General features: G+C 41.1%; 2 protein-coding genes across 3 annotated transcripts in view; one reads left to right on the top strand and one right to left on the bottom strand.

Moving 5' to 3' along the window:
• LOC125109150 (interleukin-36 beta-like) overlaps positions 1-2,282 on the bottom strand; it is a 190,584-nt gene extending 188,302 nt beyond the window's left edge. Inside the window, exon 1 of one of the 2 annotated variants that reach the window (XM_047745833.1) lies at positions 2,203-2,282. The gene's annotated coding sequence lies outside the window, so the exon portion shown is untranslated. The remainder of the gene's footprint in view (positions 1-2,202) is intronic. The other variant, XM_047745830.1, reaches the window with a different exon arrangement.
• Positions 2,283-2,535: 253 nt separating this feature from the next.
• The window catches only part of CKAP2L (cytoskeleton associated protein 2 like), a 31,781-nt gene continuing 15,790 nt past the window's right edge, over positions 2,536-18,526 (top strand). The window contains exons 1-5 of the mRNA XM_047745826.1: positions 2,536-2,636; positions 5,098-5,164; positions 7,274-7,325; positions 13,637-14,892; positions 18,128-18,335. Coding sequence (XP_047601782.1) covers positions 2,606-2,636; positions 5,098-5,164; positions 7,274-7,325; positions 13,637-14,892; positions 18,128-18,335 — 1,614 coding nt within the window. The 5' untranslated portion in view covers positions 2,536-2,605. The remainder of the gene's footprint in view (positions 2,637-5,097; positions 5,165-7,273; positions 7,326-13,636; positions 14,893-18,127; positions 18,336-18,526) is intronic.

The following is an 18,526-nucleotide window of genomic DNA, read 5'->3' as shown; positions in this document are numbered from 1 at the left end:
CAAAAAAAAAATGAAATCTTGCCATTTGCAAGGAGATGGATGGAACTAAAGGGTATTACGCTAAGCAAAATAAGCCAATCAGAGAAAGACAATTACCATATGATCTCACTAATATGAGGAATTTGAGAAACAAAATAGAGGATCATAGGGGGAAGGGAGAGAAAAATGAAACAAGACGAAACCAGAGAGGGAGACAAACCATAAAAGACTCTTAATCTCAGGAAACAAACTGAGGGTTGCTGGAATGGAGGGGGTTGGGAGGAATGGGGTAGTTGGGTGATGGACATTGGGGAGGGTATATGCTATGGTGAGTGCTGTGAATTGTGTCAGACTGATGAATCACAGACCTGCACCCCTGAAACAAATAATACATTATATCTTGATTACAAAAAAAAAACAACAATAAAAATGACAAGCTGAATACTTAAAAAAAAAAAAAAAAACCTACCTAGCTTTCTTTCCACACTTTGTGTGCCACAAAATAGTCCCTCAACTATCCAAAGAATGTAGAGAAGGGTGCGGAACTGGCCTGTTACTCAAAGTGGGACCAATTAGCAAGAGGCTTATTTGAGCTCATTTTAAAGAAAGTTTCATAATAATCAGGGCTTTCTAATAAGGTAAGGCAATTCCTTGACACCAGCAATATTCCTGCAAAGACGAAACACCTAATGGGATCTATAGAATACTCTAGCACTGGGTGGGAGATCAGGCAAGATAATTTGAAATCCATTCAATTACTAAGATTCCATAAAGACCAACAGAACTCCCTCTGCTTTTCTGAAACTGTCTGTAAACAAGCCCCTTTCTTACTCATTAACCAAAAAGGTTCTTGCCCAGCTGCTAGTGTTAACCATTAGGGAGGCTCGTGGTCCTCGACAAAGAGTCCAAAATTTTCATTAAAATAATTGTCAGTTGGGGGCGCCTGGGTGGCTCAGTGGGTTAAAGCCCCGGCCTTCGGCCTTCGGCTCAGGTCATGATCCCAGGGTCCTGGGATCGAGCACCGCAGGGAGCCTGCTTCCCCTTCTCTCTCTGCCTGCCTCTCTGCCTACTTGTGATCTCTCTGTCAATAAATAAATAAAATCTTTAAAAAATATAATTGTCAGTTGTTGTATTTGAAGCATATTTGTATATAATTAACGTAAATATGAAAATGCATAAATCCAGAAACCTCTGAATGGCTCCCTGCTAAACTCCCCACTTGAGGCCAAAGTGAAAAGCTGCTATGATAGCTTTATGCCCAGCTGAGTGCCCAACTGGTGAAGCAAATGTGCCAAACAGGGACCCAGACATGACTCCCTCTCTACCCACCTTCTCAGCATCCAGGAGAGAGGTACCCTGACATGCAGAATACCGGAAACATTCCCCAGACCTCTTCGTGAAACCAGCGAATAGGCAAAACAGGGGGCAAGCTTTGAATGAAAACTTTTCAGGCTGAAATAAGAGGAGTGGGGTGTGTCTAATGACTCAGGAAGACTTAAAAAGGAACCACTCTAAAAGCAGCATGGCACTTCCTCTAAAAATTAAAAATAGAAATACCATACAATCCAACAATGCTCCTTCTCTATAAACACCCCCAAAGAATTGAAAACAGAGATGCCAACTGGTAGCTGTGCACCCATGTTCATAGCAGGGTTACTCACAGCAGCTAAAAGGTGGAAACAACCCAAGTGTCCATCCACAGATGAACGGATAAAGGTGGTACAAGCATACAAGGGAATATGATTCCGCCTTAGAAAGGGAGGAGATCCCGCCATATGATGCGACATGGATGAACCTTGAGAACTTACTGCTTAGGGAAATAAGCCAACAATACCACCTAAATGGGGGTCCCTGAGTAATCAAAATCACACATAGAAAGTGAAATGGTGCTTCCCCTCCCCCCCCCAAGGGAGGGGTGGATTTCCCCTTTAATGGGGATAGAGTTTCTATTTGGGACCATAAACAAGTTTGGGATTTGGATGGTGGTGAGGGTTGTACAACATAGTGAATGTACTTAATGCCATTGGACTGTACACTTAAATCTAGTTAAAACGGCAACTCCCGTTAGGTGTATGTTACTTCGGTTAAAAAGAAAAAATTTTTTAGAAAAGAGCAGCCACCTTGCAGTACTAAGAACTTAGAGCTTTTAGATTCATGAGAACGTTCACAAGTAAAGCTAATATGCTGGTGACGCGCTCCGAATTCATCAGATTTGGGGTTTACCTTATTGTTTTCAGAGCTCCTGTGACTCTTAGGGTATGAGAGGAGTAAGGCGGCCCTGCCTATGCTGCCGAGCGGGTTTTCGTAACCGACTCCACCCGACTCCACGACCGGCAGTGCACGGTCCCTCAGAAGAAACCAGCCGGACTCTACCGCGGACGCTGTCGCAGATTCCCGCAGCCGCCTTTAATGTCCGGGAGCTGCACGTTCTTCCAATCAAAGGGCCCCCGGGGAGGGCTCGAAGAGTAGAGCCAACCGAAAGACCCCTATTCCTTTTGTCCCGCCCTCCCCTGCTTTCTATTGGCGGGTTTCAAACCCACAGGAGCCAATGAGACCGAGAGGACGCGTTGGGCCCCGTCCGTAGCTTCAGGCGCGGGCTTTGAAGAAAAACTGTCGCGGAGGTGTCATGGTGCCACCGGGGCCGTCCGCAGCTGCCGGTGAGTAAGATCGTGAGGCCCTGCGTCTTGCAGGCGCTCCAGCAGGGGCGGGGAAGAAGGGAGGGCACCGAGTCAGTTATTTTAGCGGGAAGTGTCGGTCCGCTCCCGTGCCTCAGTCTCCCCCTTGCGCGTTTCCAGTCCAGGGAGCGCTGATGCGAGCCCAGGCCCTGGCCCTGGGTAGGGGAGAGTAGATGCGGAGCCAGATGCCTTACAGGCATCTTCCCCGTAATTCCTGCAGCAGCTCTGCAAAGAGACGTCATTGTCATCTCGTTTAGGTGGAGAACCTGAGACCCCCTTCCCCGGGTCGCACACCCCAAAGGAAGCCAAGCGCTCCCTAACCCAGATTTGGCTCCAGGCAGAGCCTGGGCGTTGTCCTCTGTGCTGCCGCCCGATCTTTGACAGCTGCCAAGACAGCGGTGTCTGACCCTAAAGGGGGGCGGTGGACGCGGTTGTGGGGTGAAAGGGCGGGCGTGGGCACTGGAAGTTGGTTAAATCTGCACCGAGAACTGAGGGTCCTGGGTTCCCTGATCTTTTTTTTTTTTTTTTTTCCAGCATAACAGTATTCATTGTTTTTGCACCACACCCAGTGCTCCATGCAATCCGTGCCCTCTCTAATACCCACCACCTGGTTCCCCCAACCTCCCACCCCCCGCCCCTTCAAAACCCTCAGATTGTCTGATCTCTTAAATGTACCTGGAGTCCTTAGCTGCCTTTCAAAAAAATATGGCTCAGATGCCACCAACTCCCAAATGCACACAGTGTTTTGATAGTTTCAGTAATACTACCTGTTGACTATCTGCTAGGTCATGGGCACTGTCCTAGGCACTTTACATAACAGCCCTTAAAGATGGGCATTTCTGTCTCTATTTTATAGGTTCAGCAGCAGTGAGGTTTGCTAACTTGCTAGAAGCCACAGCGCTGGGATTCTGACCCGGTCTCTCAGCCAGTGCTCTCTACACTGCCTGGCACAGTAAAATGCATAATCCTCAAAGTTGTCTCCTAAGGATGCATCAGAGCTGGATATCAAAACACACAGCAACTCGGTTTAATGAAATTAAGAGTTGTTTTGCACCCCATTGTCTTTTTTTTTTTTTTTTGCCATTATTAAATTTTAGCCTTCTCCAACCACTTACTATTCCTCTCACTCATTCCCTGCTTCTGAACTCTCATAATTCTTTCTTTGACCCTTTCTTAGGATACCTAGATTTTTCCCTATATTGTAATTATTGTTGTTTATTTTCACTCCTAGATTGAAACTTCCTGAAGACAGAAATACTGAATTTTCATACCCTCACAAATGCCTTGCTTAGAAAGTCACCATGTAGGGGCTCCTGGGTGGCTCAGTGAGTTAAGCCTCTGCCTTAGGCTTAGGTCATGATCTCAGGGTCCTGGGATCAAGCCCCGAATCAGGCTCTCTGCTCAGCAGGAATCCTGCTTCCCCCTTTCTCTCTGCCTGATGCTCTCCATACTTGCGATCTCTCTGTCAAATAAATAAATAAAATCTTTTTTTAAAAAAAGAAAGTCACCATGTAATAGATGTTTGCCATGAACCCCCTAACCTGGCCTATTTTGTCCTTAGGCTCAAAGAAAACCATATAAGGGTTTGTGGCAAAAATCATCATCCCTGTCGAAAAAACAAAAAACAAAAACCACATAATAAGACCAGACCAAGTGGCTCCTGGGTGATTCAGTTGGTTAGGCATTGAACTCTTGATTTCAGCTCAGGTCTTGATCTCAGGGTCGTGAGTTCAAACCTCACATTGAGATCCATGCTGGGCGTGGAGCCTACTTAAAAAAATAAAATATTTTTTTAAAAAAAAGACCAGGACTGGTTAACCAGCTCTGATAAGCCAATAAAAGATTTCTTCATGCAAAACATAATACGTTATAGCTGAGAACGGTGGCTGTGAGCAAGGACTCTGGAGTTGGATAAACCTGGTTTCAAATCCTGGCTTTGCTACATATTAGCTAGATGATTTGGGCATATCATTTACCCTCTTTAGATTTCAGCCTGTAAAATACCACATAGGATTGTGTGGATTAAAGAAAGTAATGTAAGTATGAAGAGCTCATTATAGGACATGGCATACTGATAATATTTTTAATATAGACATTAACTTGGAGGCAAATTTGTGGGGTTAGGAACTTTGTAACATATGGACAGTCCAAAGCCAAAATTATTACAGAGGAGTGCCATCTTTTAGAATATTAGTTAAAATCTCCAACTAGGGGCACCTGGGTGGCTCAGTGGGTTAAGCTTCTGCCTTCAGCTCAGGTCCTGGGATCGAGTCCCACATCGGGCTCTCTGCTCAGCGGAGAGCCTGCTTCCCCCCCCCCCCCCCCGCTCTCTGCCTGCCTCTATGCCTACTTGCGATCTCTCTCCTTCAAATAAATAAATAAAATATTAAAAAAGAAATCTCCAACTAAAGTTCTGCTGTTTGTTTTCCTGCCTATTTTGCAGAAGAGCGGCAGAGAAAGCTCCAGGAGTACCTAGCAGCCAAGGGAAAACTGAAATGCCAAAACACCAAGTGAGTTTGTCTCACACAATTTTGCAAGTTTTGTTGCCCTCATTGCTACTAGCAATTTAAAGCCTTTCAAAACATAGTCCTTTGGGGGTGCCTGGGGGGCTCAGTTGGTTAAGTGTCTTCCTCCGGCTCAGGTCATGATTCCAGGGTCCTGGGATGAAGCCCCATGTTGGGCTCCCTGCTCATTGGGGAGCCTACTTCTCCTTCTCTCCCTGTTTGTACTCTCTTTCTCTCTATCAAATAAACATTTTTTTTTTAAAGAAAGGAAATACTCTTTAAAAAAAAAATAGCCCCTTTTGGGGCGCCTGGGTGGCTCAGTGGGTTAAAGCCTCTGCCTTCAGCTCGGGTCATGATCCCAGGGTCCTGGGATCGAGCCCCGAGTCGGACTCTCTCGGCACGGCGGGGAGCCTGCTTCCTCCTCTCTCTCTGCCTGCCTCTCTGCCTACTTGTGATCTTTGTCTGTCAAATAAATAAATAAAATCTTTAAAAAAAAAAATAGTCCTTTGTGGAGCATAACAAATAGCATGGAGGACAAGGGGAGATGGAGAGGAGAAGGGAGTTGAGGAAAATTGGAAGGGGAGGTGAACCATGAGAGACTATGGACTCTGAAAAACAATCTGAGAATTTTGAAGGGGTGGGGGGTGGGAGGTTGGGGGCACCAGGTGGTGGGTATTGTAGAGGGCACGGATTGCATGGAGCACTGGGTGTGGTGCAAAAATAATGAATACTGTTATGCTGAAAAAATAAAAAAATTAAAAAAAAAATAAATAAAATAAAATAAAAGGAAAAAAAATAGTCCTTTTGTTTGCAGTCTACTCAAACTGCATTGAGAGCCTATGATAACTCAGAAAAGAGTACATTGGTCCAAACATAACCAAAAAAAAAAAAAAAAAAAAAACCTGAGCAGGTTAAGCACTAATATTGTGACAGTCTCTAAAGGATGGGGGGGGAGATCCACAGTATTACCTACAATGCTGGAAGCTTTTCCTATCCCTGCTTTTTTCCCTGGGGAATTGATTCTTGTTAAGGCTAGAAAAGGTCAAGGAGTTGAATGACCCTGGTTTTGTTGTTCCTTGCTAAGGCAGGAGAGCCAGTTATAGTCAGTCCTCCATAGCTCCACACCAACATCCTTAGCCCAACAATGGTCTTTGGCCATTCTCTCAGCACTTCCTCTTGAGTTGGACAGAATATGACTGTTTGGCTTTTATCTTCCATCAACATCTTGCCATTGTAGTGGTGATATTAGTCCCTCTTGCTTAACATTGATATATTTTCTCCCCAAAGAAGAGGAACTGAATTTTTACAAAGTTAGCTTTGACCCTTTATTTTAGTTTCCTTTAACTTTGGGGTTTTACTCAAGTCTATTTCCTTAATTAAATAAATTTAATTCATTTATTCAACAAATATTTATTTAATACATATATCAGTCACTCTTGGTTCTGGAGATGTGGTACTTAACAAGACAGAGAGGTCCCTCCCCCTCCAGGGTTTATGTTCAAGATGTGGGAACTAACAGCAAATCATGATCAAAGTCCCTTTTAGTCTGGGAATAGTTTTTGATCCATGCAGATTGAATCCTTCTAAACTCCTCTACTTTCCTATCCTTCTTACATTTTCTGCTCACTGGCTAGATTTCATATGTGCTCCTGTTCTTTTAATTCTATCTCTTTTTTCACCTCTGAATATTCATTATCTGAAGATACTTAAAACTTGAAGATGGAAGTTTTTCAAAGAAACTGTTAATTACCTTCTTGACATCATATCTCTACAATATCACATACTGCAGTATTCAAGAAATGATGTTTCAATGAACAACAGAATGCGAATATGAAGAAGACATGTATTAATCTTGTTAGACTACATTTATGCATAGGACATTTCTGAAAGGATCACAAAAAATGGGTAAGAGTGGTATGGTCACTGAGGAGTAGAATAACAAGACTAAGAAAGGGGTAATAAGGAGACTTTATTGCATATAATTTTGAATTATTTTACAATATACAGAAATTCCAATGATTTAAAATTCTAATCTTAATAAATCTTAATCACTATACTTCCCAGGCCTTGCTAATCCTTCTGTAGTAAGAATTAATCTTATTTTGTCTTTTATAGGCCTTATCTAAAAGCCAAGAGCAATTGTCTGAATCCTCCACCTTCTAAATCTGTAAGTAGAAATTAGTCATTTTGGGGGTACCTGGGTGGCTCAGCCCATTAAGCGGCTGATTCTCGATTTCAGCTCAGGTCATGATCTCAGGGTCATGAGATCGAGCCCCACGTCTCAGCACGGAGTCTGCTTGAGATCCTCTCCCTCTGCTCCTCCCCCTGCTCATGGACTCACTCTTTCTCCCTCTCTCTCTCTCTCTCTCTCTCTCTAAAATAAATAAATTAAATACATCTTTAAAATATAATCATCATCATTTGGGGGGCACCTGGGTAACTCAGGCAGTTGAGTGACTGACTCTGGATTTTGGCTCAAGTCATGAGAGTGAGAACCTGTGGTCTTAACCACTTGGGTATGCTGCCATGAAGTTAAATGGCTCATTTATTTTTTTTTTTTTTTTTTTTTTTTTTTTTTAAAGATTTTATTTATTTATTTGACAGAGAGAGATCACAAGCAGGCAGAGAGGCAGGTAGAGAGAGAGGAGGAAGCAGGCTCCCTGCCGAGCAGAGAGCCCGATGCGGGCCTCGATCCCAGGACCCTGAGATCATGACCTGAGCCGAAGGCAGTGGCTTAACCCACTGAGCCACCCAGGCGCCCTAAATGGCTCATTTAAAGGGAACACCTATATTGGATCTTCCAAGCTACTAACAAGCTATGCTTCCTAAACAGTTCAGTTCAGCTATATTATGGATAGAGTGGTAAAGGATCCTCACATTTTCAAGGTTTAAATGGAAGAAATTAGCCTTCTGAAAGGCTACATATAACATCATTAGACACTGAAGGATAGAAAATATATGTAAGACAACACTGGCAGATCATGATGTGATCACTGGGTTAGACTTCTTCTTCATGTAGATTGAATTAGTGTAGCACACAAGTATTAAACGAAAAATCTGCTGGGGAAAAAGCGTCCTCATTCAGAGTTCCCAGAGGCTTCTCTGGGAAGCTGACAATACTGATTTCAGTAAGTCATCTCTTAAATGGGATGAGGCCTACCTCTTTTTACCCAGTTGTGAAGATAAAAATTAAGTGGGAAAGGCAAGTATGGAACAGGAGGAACTAAGAGGACTAGGCAAATAATAGTCATCATTACAATTGTATAATGCCTTATAATTTATAAAAAATTTATAAAACATCTTGTGAAAAATAGGACGTTATGACACACTTCCTAGAGGATATATATCATTATTGTTATTTTACAAATGAGAGGACTTAGGCTCAAGGAAATTGAGTACTTTGCCAAAATTATACAGCCAGTAATTATACAGACTTAAGATTTGAACAAAGCTCTTCTGGCATACTCTTACTGCAGTGTTGCTACTCAAAGGAACACAAAGTTTTTCATTTCTCTTCCCATCTGGCAGTTTAATATGTTGAACCAATATCTGAAAGGATTCCTTGGAGCCATACCCTTAAATTTATTGAGAAACTGTGATGTATAATTGTTAAAAACTGACTAGGTCCAAATCCTAACTCCTTCATTTTCTAGCTAAATGACCTTGGGCAAGTTATTATATGTGCTGCCAAAGCAAACACGACCTTGGGCAAGTTATATAACTTTATCTGTAAAATGAAAATAATAGGAGATTTCTCATGGAGTTATTCAGAGGGAACACACACACACACACACACACACACACACACACACACACAAAATATATATAAACATATATATACATATAAACATATATATGTTGAGAAGTATGATAGGGTAATGAACTATAAGCTTCTAAGCACAAAAATCTAGGCTAAAAATTTTGTGGTTAACTAGAACAAAAAGAGACCCAGGGAAAAAGGGAAAAGTGTTATGTTTTCCATTTTTTTTTTTTTAAGATTTATTTATTTGACAGACAGAGATCACAAATGGGCGGAGAGGCAGGCAGAGAGAGGAGAAAGCAGGCTTCCCACTGAGCAGGGAGCCCGATGTGGGGCTCCATCCCAGGACCCTGAGATTGTGACCCAAGCCAAAGGCAGAGGCTTTAACCCACTGAGCCACCCAGGCACCCCTTCATTTTTTTTTTTTAACATTTTATTCATTTGAGAGAGAGAGAGCATGCACACAAGAAAGAGAGAGAGAGAGCAAGAAGAAGAAGGGGGAAAGGAAGAAACAGACTCCCCAATGAGCAAGGAGCCCAACATGGGGCTCCCTCCCAGGACCCTGGGATCAAGACCTGAGCTGAAAACAGACGCTGAACCAACTGAGCCATCCAGGCACCCCATGTTTTCAATTTTTGTTTTTAAGATTTTATTTATTCATTTGACAGAGAGAGATCACAAGTAGGCAGAGAGGCAGGCAGAGAGAGAGGAGGAAGCAGGCTCCCTGTTGAGCAGAGAGCCCGATACGGGGCTCGATCTCAGGACTGTGGGATCATGACCTGAGCTGAAGGCAGAGGCTTCAACCCACTGAGCCACCCAGGTGCCCCTCATGTTTTCAATTTTTAAAGAAGAATATATTTGTATAGTTTTCTAAATGAATTATAGTGAGTGTCAAATTTCATTTATCTTAAAATGCCAATATTTACACTGTGCCTGAAATTACATCCTTTGCAACTAATTTAAACTAACAATGAAAACTTTAGATGTTAACTTTAAAAAGTATGAAAAGGCCAAGGGCTTGTCAAAGTTATTTTGGGCATATATGAACAAAAGTGCTTGAAAACACTGATAAGATGACCTTTGCAATCTCTTTCAGCCTTACTACAGCCCTCATTTCATCATATCGTAATTTTTTTGTGCATATATCTTTTCTATTCGTGCTCCTCAGGGGCAAGTATCCTCCCTTCTCATCTTGTATGCCCTTAGAGTCTAGCAGTGCCTAGCATATATTCAGTAAACCTGCTGTAATATAAACCCTAGTCATATCCTTTGTGCATTTTCTCTCTCCCCTAGCTTCATATGTACAAAATAAAGTGACCAAATTCAGTTTAGATCAATTGTTCCCTCTTCTACAGTCTTTGATTTTTTTTTTTTATCAGTTTGATCCATCAATTCTGCAGTGAGTCATCAGAGACAAAGAGTTAGAGACTGAAGTTCCACCCTCAACCCTGTCCCTAACACCCTGCCTGACCTTCGGCAGCTCACTTTCCCTCTCAAATGGAGGGGCTCAATTCCAGTCTTGGGAGCACCTTGCTCAGGGGTTGATCTCAGGGTTGTAGGTTCGAGCCCCATGTTGGGTGCAGAGATTACCTAAAAATAAAATCTTAAAAAAAAATAATAATAATAATAATAAAATTTCAACCTTAATTCTCTGTATTTGCATATTGATTGCAGACTATTCTATTAGCCTGATGACTCTTCTAAGTCTAGATTTTCTCTCAATGTAGCACTTAAAATTGCAGAACCAGTTCTACCACTTACAATAAATTAGCAAGGTCAGGCTGATCTCAAATAAAGATATAAAAACTGAACAAAAGAGAAAATATTTGCAAGTCATATATGATAATGACCTACTATCCAGGATATATAAAGAGCTCTTGCAGGTCAACAATTAAAAAGGCAAATAATTAAAATGGGCAAAGGAAAATAATAATAATGATAAAATGGACAAAAGATCTATATAGACCTTTCTCCAAAGGAGATATACAAATGGCCAATAAGAGATGAAAAGATGCTTCATATCATTACCCATCAGAGAAATGCAAATAAAAACCACAATTAAATACTACTTCATACCCACTAGGATGGTTATAATCAAGAAAGACAGATAACAAGGATTGGGGAGGATATGGAAAAATTAGAACTCTTATACAATGTTGGTGGGAAAGTAAAATGCTGCAGCCACTTTGGGAAACAGCTTAGCAGTTCCTCAGAATTTAAACAGAGTTACCATATGAGCTAGCAATTCTACTCCTGTGTATATATCCAAGAGAACTGAAAACGTGCTCACACAAAAGCTGATAAATATTCACAGCAACATTATTCATAATAACTAAAAAGTGTAAACAACCTAAATTCCATCAGTCAATGAAGGAAAAATGAAAATTTGGTATATCCATGAAATAAAATATTTGTTCAGCCATTAAAATAACGCAGTGCATGTGTACAAACAAGGAATATAGGAGAATTCTCTGTACTTATCACTCAAGTTTGTTTTGAACCTAAAACTGCTCTTAAAAATAAAGTTTTTTATTGAAAAATAGTGGTGAAGACTGACACATGCTACAATATGGGTGAACCTCAAGAACATTCTGCTAAGTGAAAGAAGCCAGACACAGAGGGCCACATATTGTATGACTCCATTTATACAAAATGTCCAGACTAGGCAAATCAGTAGAGGCAGAAAATAGATTAGTGGTTGCCACTGTTTGTGGGGACAAGGAAATGAGGAATGCCTTCTAACAGGTATGGGATTTCTTTCTGGGGTGATGAAAATATTCTGGAACGAGAGAGTGGCAATGGTTATACAACCCTGTGAATATACTAAAACCCACTGAATTACAAACTTTAAAATGGGGAATTCTTTGTGATACAAATTATATCTCAATTTTTAAAAAAAAGAAGAAGAAGAAGAACGCCTAGGGATGCCTGGGTGGCTCAGTGAGTTAAATGTTTGCCTTCAGCTCAGGTCATGATCCTAGAGTCCTGGGATTGAGTCCCACATGGGGCTCCTTACTCAGCAGGGAGCCTGCTTTTCCCTCTGCCTGCTGCTCCGCCTGCTCGTGCGTTCTCTGTCTGACAAATAAATAAATAAAATCTTTAAACAACAACAACAACAACTAAGGAATAGCACATGTTTGGAAACTTTGATACCATCATCCCTGCCTCTTCAGTAAGCAATAATAGAATGGTGAGAGGTAGATGTAAACATTAGGGCTCAAGCAGTAACCCCCTATAGCCATGTGGTTATCCATTCATCTCCCTGCCTCCCACTTCCAACCCTCCCCTATACCACGACCAGCAACACCACCATTCACATACCATTCTAGAGCGGACATCTCTTTGCCGTTAATGCCAAGTGGTTTTGGTTACAGACTTTCTTTAAACATTCACGAAGTTTGCATAGTAATTCTCAACAATATTACCAAATCAAAAAAAGTAAAGAGTGGTAACTCTAGCACTCCCATATCTTCCCCTGGAGACATATAATCTACAAATCTCTGCCAAATTCTCCTTTCTGAAACTTGTTTTTAGTGCAAATGCTCTGGGATCCACAATGACTTGCTCCAATTATTTACTGTGTCAATTCTAAGCTCCCATTCCCTGGCGCCTGGGTGGCTCAGTGGGTTAAGCCTCTGTGTTAAGTTCAGGTCATGATCTCAGGGTCGTGGGATCAAACCCCTCATCAGGCTCCCTGCTCAGCGGGGAGCCTGCTTACCCTTCTCTCTTTGCCTACCTACTTGTGATCTCTCCATCAAATAAATAAATAAAATCTTAAAAAAAAAAAAAAAGAACTGCTTAAGAAATTTTAAAAAACTAAATAAACTCCTATCCCTAGTTTTTTTAAGTTCTCTATAACCTAGTCCTTTCTTATCCAAGATTAAATCACATAAATGAAACATTTACTTGTTGATAATGTAGAATATAACCTTAAAACCCTGTCCTGACTTTACAAATATAACTAACTTTCTACTAAAATGTAAAACTTTATTGAAAACTATTCCAAAGTATCTCAGGTCTCCCAGCATCTACCACCTATCCTTGCCACTGATCTCCAGGGATGAGACAAAGGTTCTTGAGTGACCCTGTGACCTTTACAAAAGCAGTGTTGTTTAAAAAAAAATTAGTGTAGCAATACACAGTACTACTAGGAGGAATTTGGGAGGTACCCTACCATTAGTTTATTATGTATATATCTTTCCAGAGTCCCTAGAAGGACACTTCATTTGGGACATAATGGGCATTCAGCAAATACTTGTTCAACTGAGGCAAATTTTATTTTTTAAATGTAATTTTTGTGTGTTCACTGCATCTCTGCTTAATTCTATCAAGCTAAAATATTCTGATATATTTCTAGTGACAGCTCAAATTATAAAGACCTTATAGGGACACGACACCAGATGGCTCCATTGGTTGAGCATCTTGACTCTTGGTTTCAGCTTAGGTCATGATCTCAGGGTCATGAGATCAAGTCCCTTATAAAGCTGTAGGTCGAACCCCTCATTGCTCTCTATGCTTTGCACTCAGTGGGGAGTCTGCTTAAGATTTTCTCCCTCTCCCTCTGCCCCTCCCCCAACTCATGCCTTTATTTTCTCAGACTTAGCTATCTTAAATGAAATTCTAAATAACTAATTTTTTAGTTTTTTTACTAATTTTTTTGTTTTTAAAACTGAGTTATTGTTATGAGTTTATTTTTTGATGTTTCTTTGTCTTTTTAGCATACTATACCCAAAAAAGATGTTACCAATCGTGTTGCTTTGCCTACCAAAGGTACAAGACCCATCAGCATTAAACTCCAACCCAGACCTGCCAATAATACAGGACCCCAGAACCCAAAGTTGGAGGCACCAAAACTTCTGGGTAAAAGGCTGACTTCAGGATGTGTTTCTTCTAACTCAAACTGCAAGCCTTCCAGCAGTCATCAACCACAGCACAAAGCTGGCTCATCCACTACTGGAGAATTATCTAGAAACACTATAGGGTCACTTAATGTGCAAGAATTAAAAACTACAAAGCAGCATGTAGCAGATCAAGGAACTACTAAATGTTCAGACTCTGTGGACAATAACCATATTGAACATGAACCCTTGGATAGCTGTCTAAAAGAGATGAACAAAGAGAACTTGCCCCAAACCTTACCAGACTCTGAAAGGAAGTCAAATCCTGAATTACGGACAATAAGTAAACCAAAGACTAACTCTTATAATCAAATCAAGAGCAGTTTGGCTCCCAAACAAGCCTTGGGCAAAAGTTCCGGGAATAGTGCTATTCTGAAAGACAGAGTTAATAAACAATTCGTTGGAAAAACACAAATTAGGATATCACCAGTAAAGTCACAGCAACTCTGTAGAGGAACAAATCTTGCCAGACCAGGAGAAAAACTCCCAAAGACAGTTCCCTCTCACAATGTTCAGATCCTTAGTAGGACTCAGGCACCAAAGAAACCTGTGGTCAAGGACATAAAGGATATAAAGGTTAGTAGGGATAAATATGAAAGACCAAATGAAACAAAGATTAAATCACACATTGTTACTGAACAGAAAATAAAACAAACCAAATTCTGGAAATGCCCTAATATGCTTCAGGGAGGCTTTAATAACAGACATCCAAACATTAAGCAAGATCAGAAATCCACCCGACCTTGTTTTAGAACTCAGACGTCATGTACACTGCAAAATTCAAGAGCCATAAGCCAAAGGCCTAATTTGGCAGTTGGCAGTTTTAATTCGGTCATCCCAAGTACCCCTAACATAACAGCAAATGGAACCAATGGGAATAAATGCAGCAACAGCTATCAACAAAAAGCACAGACTTTGGACTCCAAGTTGAAAAAGACTCTTCCCCAGAACCATTTTCTCAATAAAACAGCTCCCAAAACTCAAGCTGGTAACAAAACCGTAAGTGGAGGAAGAGTCCCAAATGAGACCCAGACTAATCCAAATATTAAGAAGAAGATCACAGCAGAGGATCGAAGGTACTTTGCTTAATTCCATAATTTTGCAATTTAAGATTAGGCAATTGACCATCAGGAATATTCAGGCCATAAATAAGGGCTTCTGAGTAATTTTTAGCTACAACCCTGAAAGAAAGAAGATTGGAAGCAAATATAACAAATATTGACTTGATAGAGCTAGGTGGGACATATGTGTGTTATAAATTATTCCCTGTAATTTTCTGTATGCTTGAAATTATTTTTTAAAACAAAATTGAAACAGAATGTTTGATTAAGACATAGGGGTTGTAGAAGCAGACTACTCGTTCAAGAAGTACCTTGCAGGAACTGAACAACAGTAAACGAGGGCAGGGTGGGAAGAGCCAGAGTAGTGGTTTTATATAGCTAGGAAGTGGAGAGTTGGTAGTCCCTTGTTCAGCAGATCAGTGGTTACATCCAGGAGCATTATCAGGGAAGAAAGAACAGGAAACTTCCATGAGTGTGAACAGGCCAAGTTTTGAAAAGTAAGCTAAGACAAAGAGGAGCAGCGAGTTGATACCCAGAGTTCAGACAGTAGAAATGGGGATCTCAGGGTGCTGGAGGTTCACATTAACATACATGTAGCTGGAAACCAAGCCAAAAATCTTCACACTGTCTGCATTGGACTAGATAGAGTCACAGTGTGGTGAACCTCCCAGGAGAAGCACCTTTATACACTTGGGTGGGCTAGAAAATAAGGAGATTCCTAACAAGGGCTAAAGGAACATGTAAAATTAGATGGTAGGTAGAAGGTATAGAAGGTATAACAGGATGCAGAGAGGGCAGGATTTATTCTCTGATTATAGCCCTGAACACCACCAACAAGTTCTCTGCCCTCCCAAAGAAACAGAAAACAAACAGCTTAATTTAGGGTGATGTGATTGAGAGAGAAAGGCTGAGCTGACTTCTTTTTTTTTTTTTTTTTTTTTTTTGAGCTGACTTCTTTAGATAGAAAGATCAAGGAGGTACTTTCAACAGTGACATGTGGTCTAGGAAAAGGATAGTGACAAAAAGAAGGATGAGCCTTCTGAGCAAAAAGAAAACTGAGTATAAAGACTCCAAGCTGGTGAATGAGGAAATCAGAGTCCCTCCCCCTGAAGCCCACAGTCTAGACCAAATAACAGATGTTGGGTCTTTAAGACAGTGTGTGGAGTGTGGTCTGTGTTTGATTACACAAGAAGAGTCTGGAGAGGGACAGACCACTCACTCATTGCTTGAGTGTTCCTTCAGCACCTACAGAGTGCTGGGCTCCTGGGAGATACAGTGGTGAGAGCACACAGTCACACTCTACCTTCATGGAGCTTTTTTTCTGGTGTCTATGTGGAAAGTACTAGAATAATAAAATCACAGCACTGAGGTCCTGGGAATAAGTTGGCTTAAAAAAAGGTAAGTTTCCCCTTCATTTATGATTGGAAGGGAGTCTGAGAGAGGAAGAATGCCAGGAACATAGAGAAAACACATGCCAGACATCTCAGCTTCTGTCATTAAGCAGGTGGTTACCATGAAGGTGAAGGAGTTGGGGCACTTGGGGCTGAAATAAGCGCTATGGATTGTGCTCTGGAGTCAAGGAGAGAAACGAGGGTTAATTAGTTATTGATATTCTGGAAGGAGCAAAACCATAAGGTCAGAAAACTGATCAGTGATCACCAGCAGCTGAGGATGAGGAGAAGGGTTGACTACCAAGAAGCATGAAGGAATTTTTGAAGGGATTATATTGTAGTTGGGGTGACATGACTTTGTGCATTTGTCAAATCTCACAGAACCATACACTTCCAAAAAAAGGTGAATTTTGCTGTATGTTACTGAACCCTTGTGGGTTCTAGACACTGAGCTAGGCACTGGGACATCCAAGGTGTCTGCCTTCACAGAACTTGCATTCTAGTGGAGAAGACAGAAAATCAACACATTGATGAAATTAAATAATACACATAATTATCTCTTCTAAGAGGTATCATTTGAGCAGAGGACTGAATGAAGATGATAATTCAAGACCCTGAGACAGGAATGAGGGTGGGTCAAGTAACTGAAGGAACATCAAAGCTCCTGGTGGGGACAGAGTAAGAGGGAAAGGGGTATGAGCAGTGACATGGTCTGTTCTACACTTTAAAAACTACTCTGGCTACTGGGCACATGATGAATTTGTTGAGGGTGAGAGTGGAAGCAAGGACATGAGTTAGGAAGGAAGTTGCTACAGCATTTCAGGAGGAAGGTGACAGTGATACAGACTCGGGTCATGGTAGTAGAGATAGAAGCCTACTGGCCGTACAATGTTGTGTCAGATGTGAGGGAAAGAAAGAACTATGTAAAGACAACCCCTCATTCTAGGTCCCAGAAACTGGGTAGATTGGGGTACTATTTACCAATATCGGCTATTTGGGAACAGGTTTGGAGATGAACATCAAGATCTTTATTTTAGACAGCATTAAATTTGAAGTGACTGTCAAACATCAAATTACAAAACACCAACTAGGCAGTGGGTTTTATAAAGTTTGGGGCTCTAGAGGAAAATCTGTCTTGAAATGTATATCCGTAAGTTATAAACATGTAGTAATTTAAAGAAGCTGAAAAGCCTACATTCACATGCTTGAGTCTATGGGTATTGGTACCTCTTCCAACAGTTATCTGTTGACTGCTTAGAAGCAGGAGCGGGTGGAGGAGAGTGAGGATTAAGATTTGGCTACCATCAGAGACTAGCTACTTATGATTCCTGAAGTTATTGATCTTGTTTAGGAAGAAAAAGGTGGTCATGTGTGGCCAGGAGAGGGCTAATGAACCAGGAAAAGTGGGTGACTCTGGCCAAGACTCTATTAAGGGCAGAATGCAGGTTTGGTGGGTCTGGTTGAGTGGCAGATAGAGAGTTTATGGTAAGAGAAATGGAATGCTGAGTTTGTGATCTCAGAGGTGGAGGGATGTTTTAGGAAAGCAAGTGCCAGAAGTAATATACAGGTGAAATAAAAATTTTTAGAGAAAAATAATGAAGAATAATCATGAAGTCAAGGAATTTGAAGAGTGAGATCCTAGTAATCCCTCTGCAATCTGCCTTCCGAAGGATAGGGGCAACCATTGTGGTAATTACCCATTTGTAAATTGTTTTTAACTCCATTCTCCTGACTTTGTGTGTAATTGAAGGTATTTAGTGGTACTCAATCTATGCATATCTTATACTTTGAAAGTGTGACTACATACAAAAAGAAACCTAAAGCATTTTCCCATCCCCCGACTCTTAATTTTATAACAGGAAACAACTGGAAGAATGGCAGAAATCTAAGGGGAAAATCTATAAGCGGCCTCCTATGGAACTTAAAACAAAAAGAAAAATAATAGAGGAAATGAATATTTCATTCTGGAAGAGTATGGAAGAAGAAGAAGAAGAAAAGAAAGCACAACTTGAACTGTCCAACAAAATTAACAGCACTCTAACACAATGTCTGCAACTCATTGAGGAGGTGAGTAAGGAGGATAAGTTCCCAAAGCTTTGGCCTAGAACTTTATAGTTTTTACTCTTTTTTTAAGTTTTCATTTTTTTTAAGATTTTATTTATTTATTTGAGAGAGAGATCACAAGTAGGCAGGGAAGCAGGCTCCCCGCTGAGCAGAGAGCCCGATGTGGGGCTCTATCCCAGGACCCCGAGACCACG

Source organism: Lutra lutra, chromosome 9 (assembly GCF_902655055.1).
Source record: "Lutra lutra chromosome 9, mLutLut1.2, whole genome shotgun sequence".
In the NCBI taxonomy this organism is placed as follows: domain Eukaryota; kingdom Metazoa; phylum Chordata; class Mammalia; order Carnivora; family Mustelidae; genus Lutra; species Lutra lutra.
This window is presented reverse-complemented; position numbering and strand designations above follow the sequence as displayed.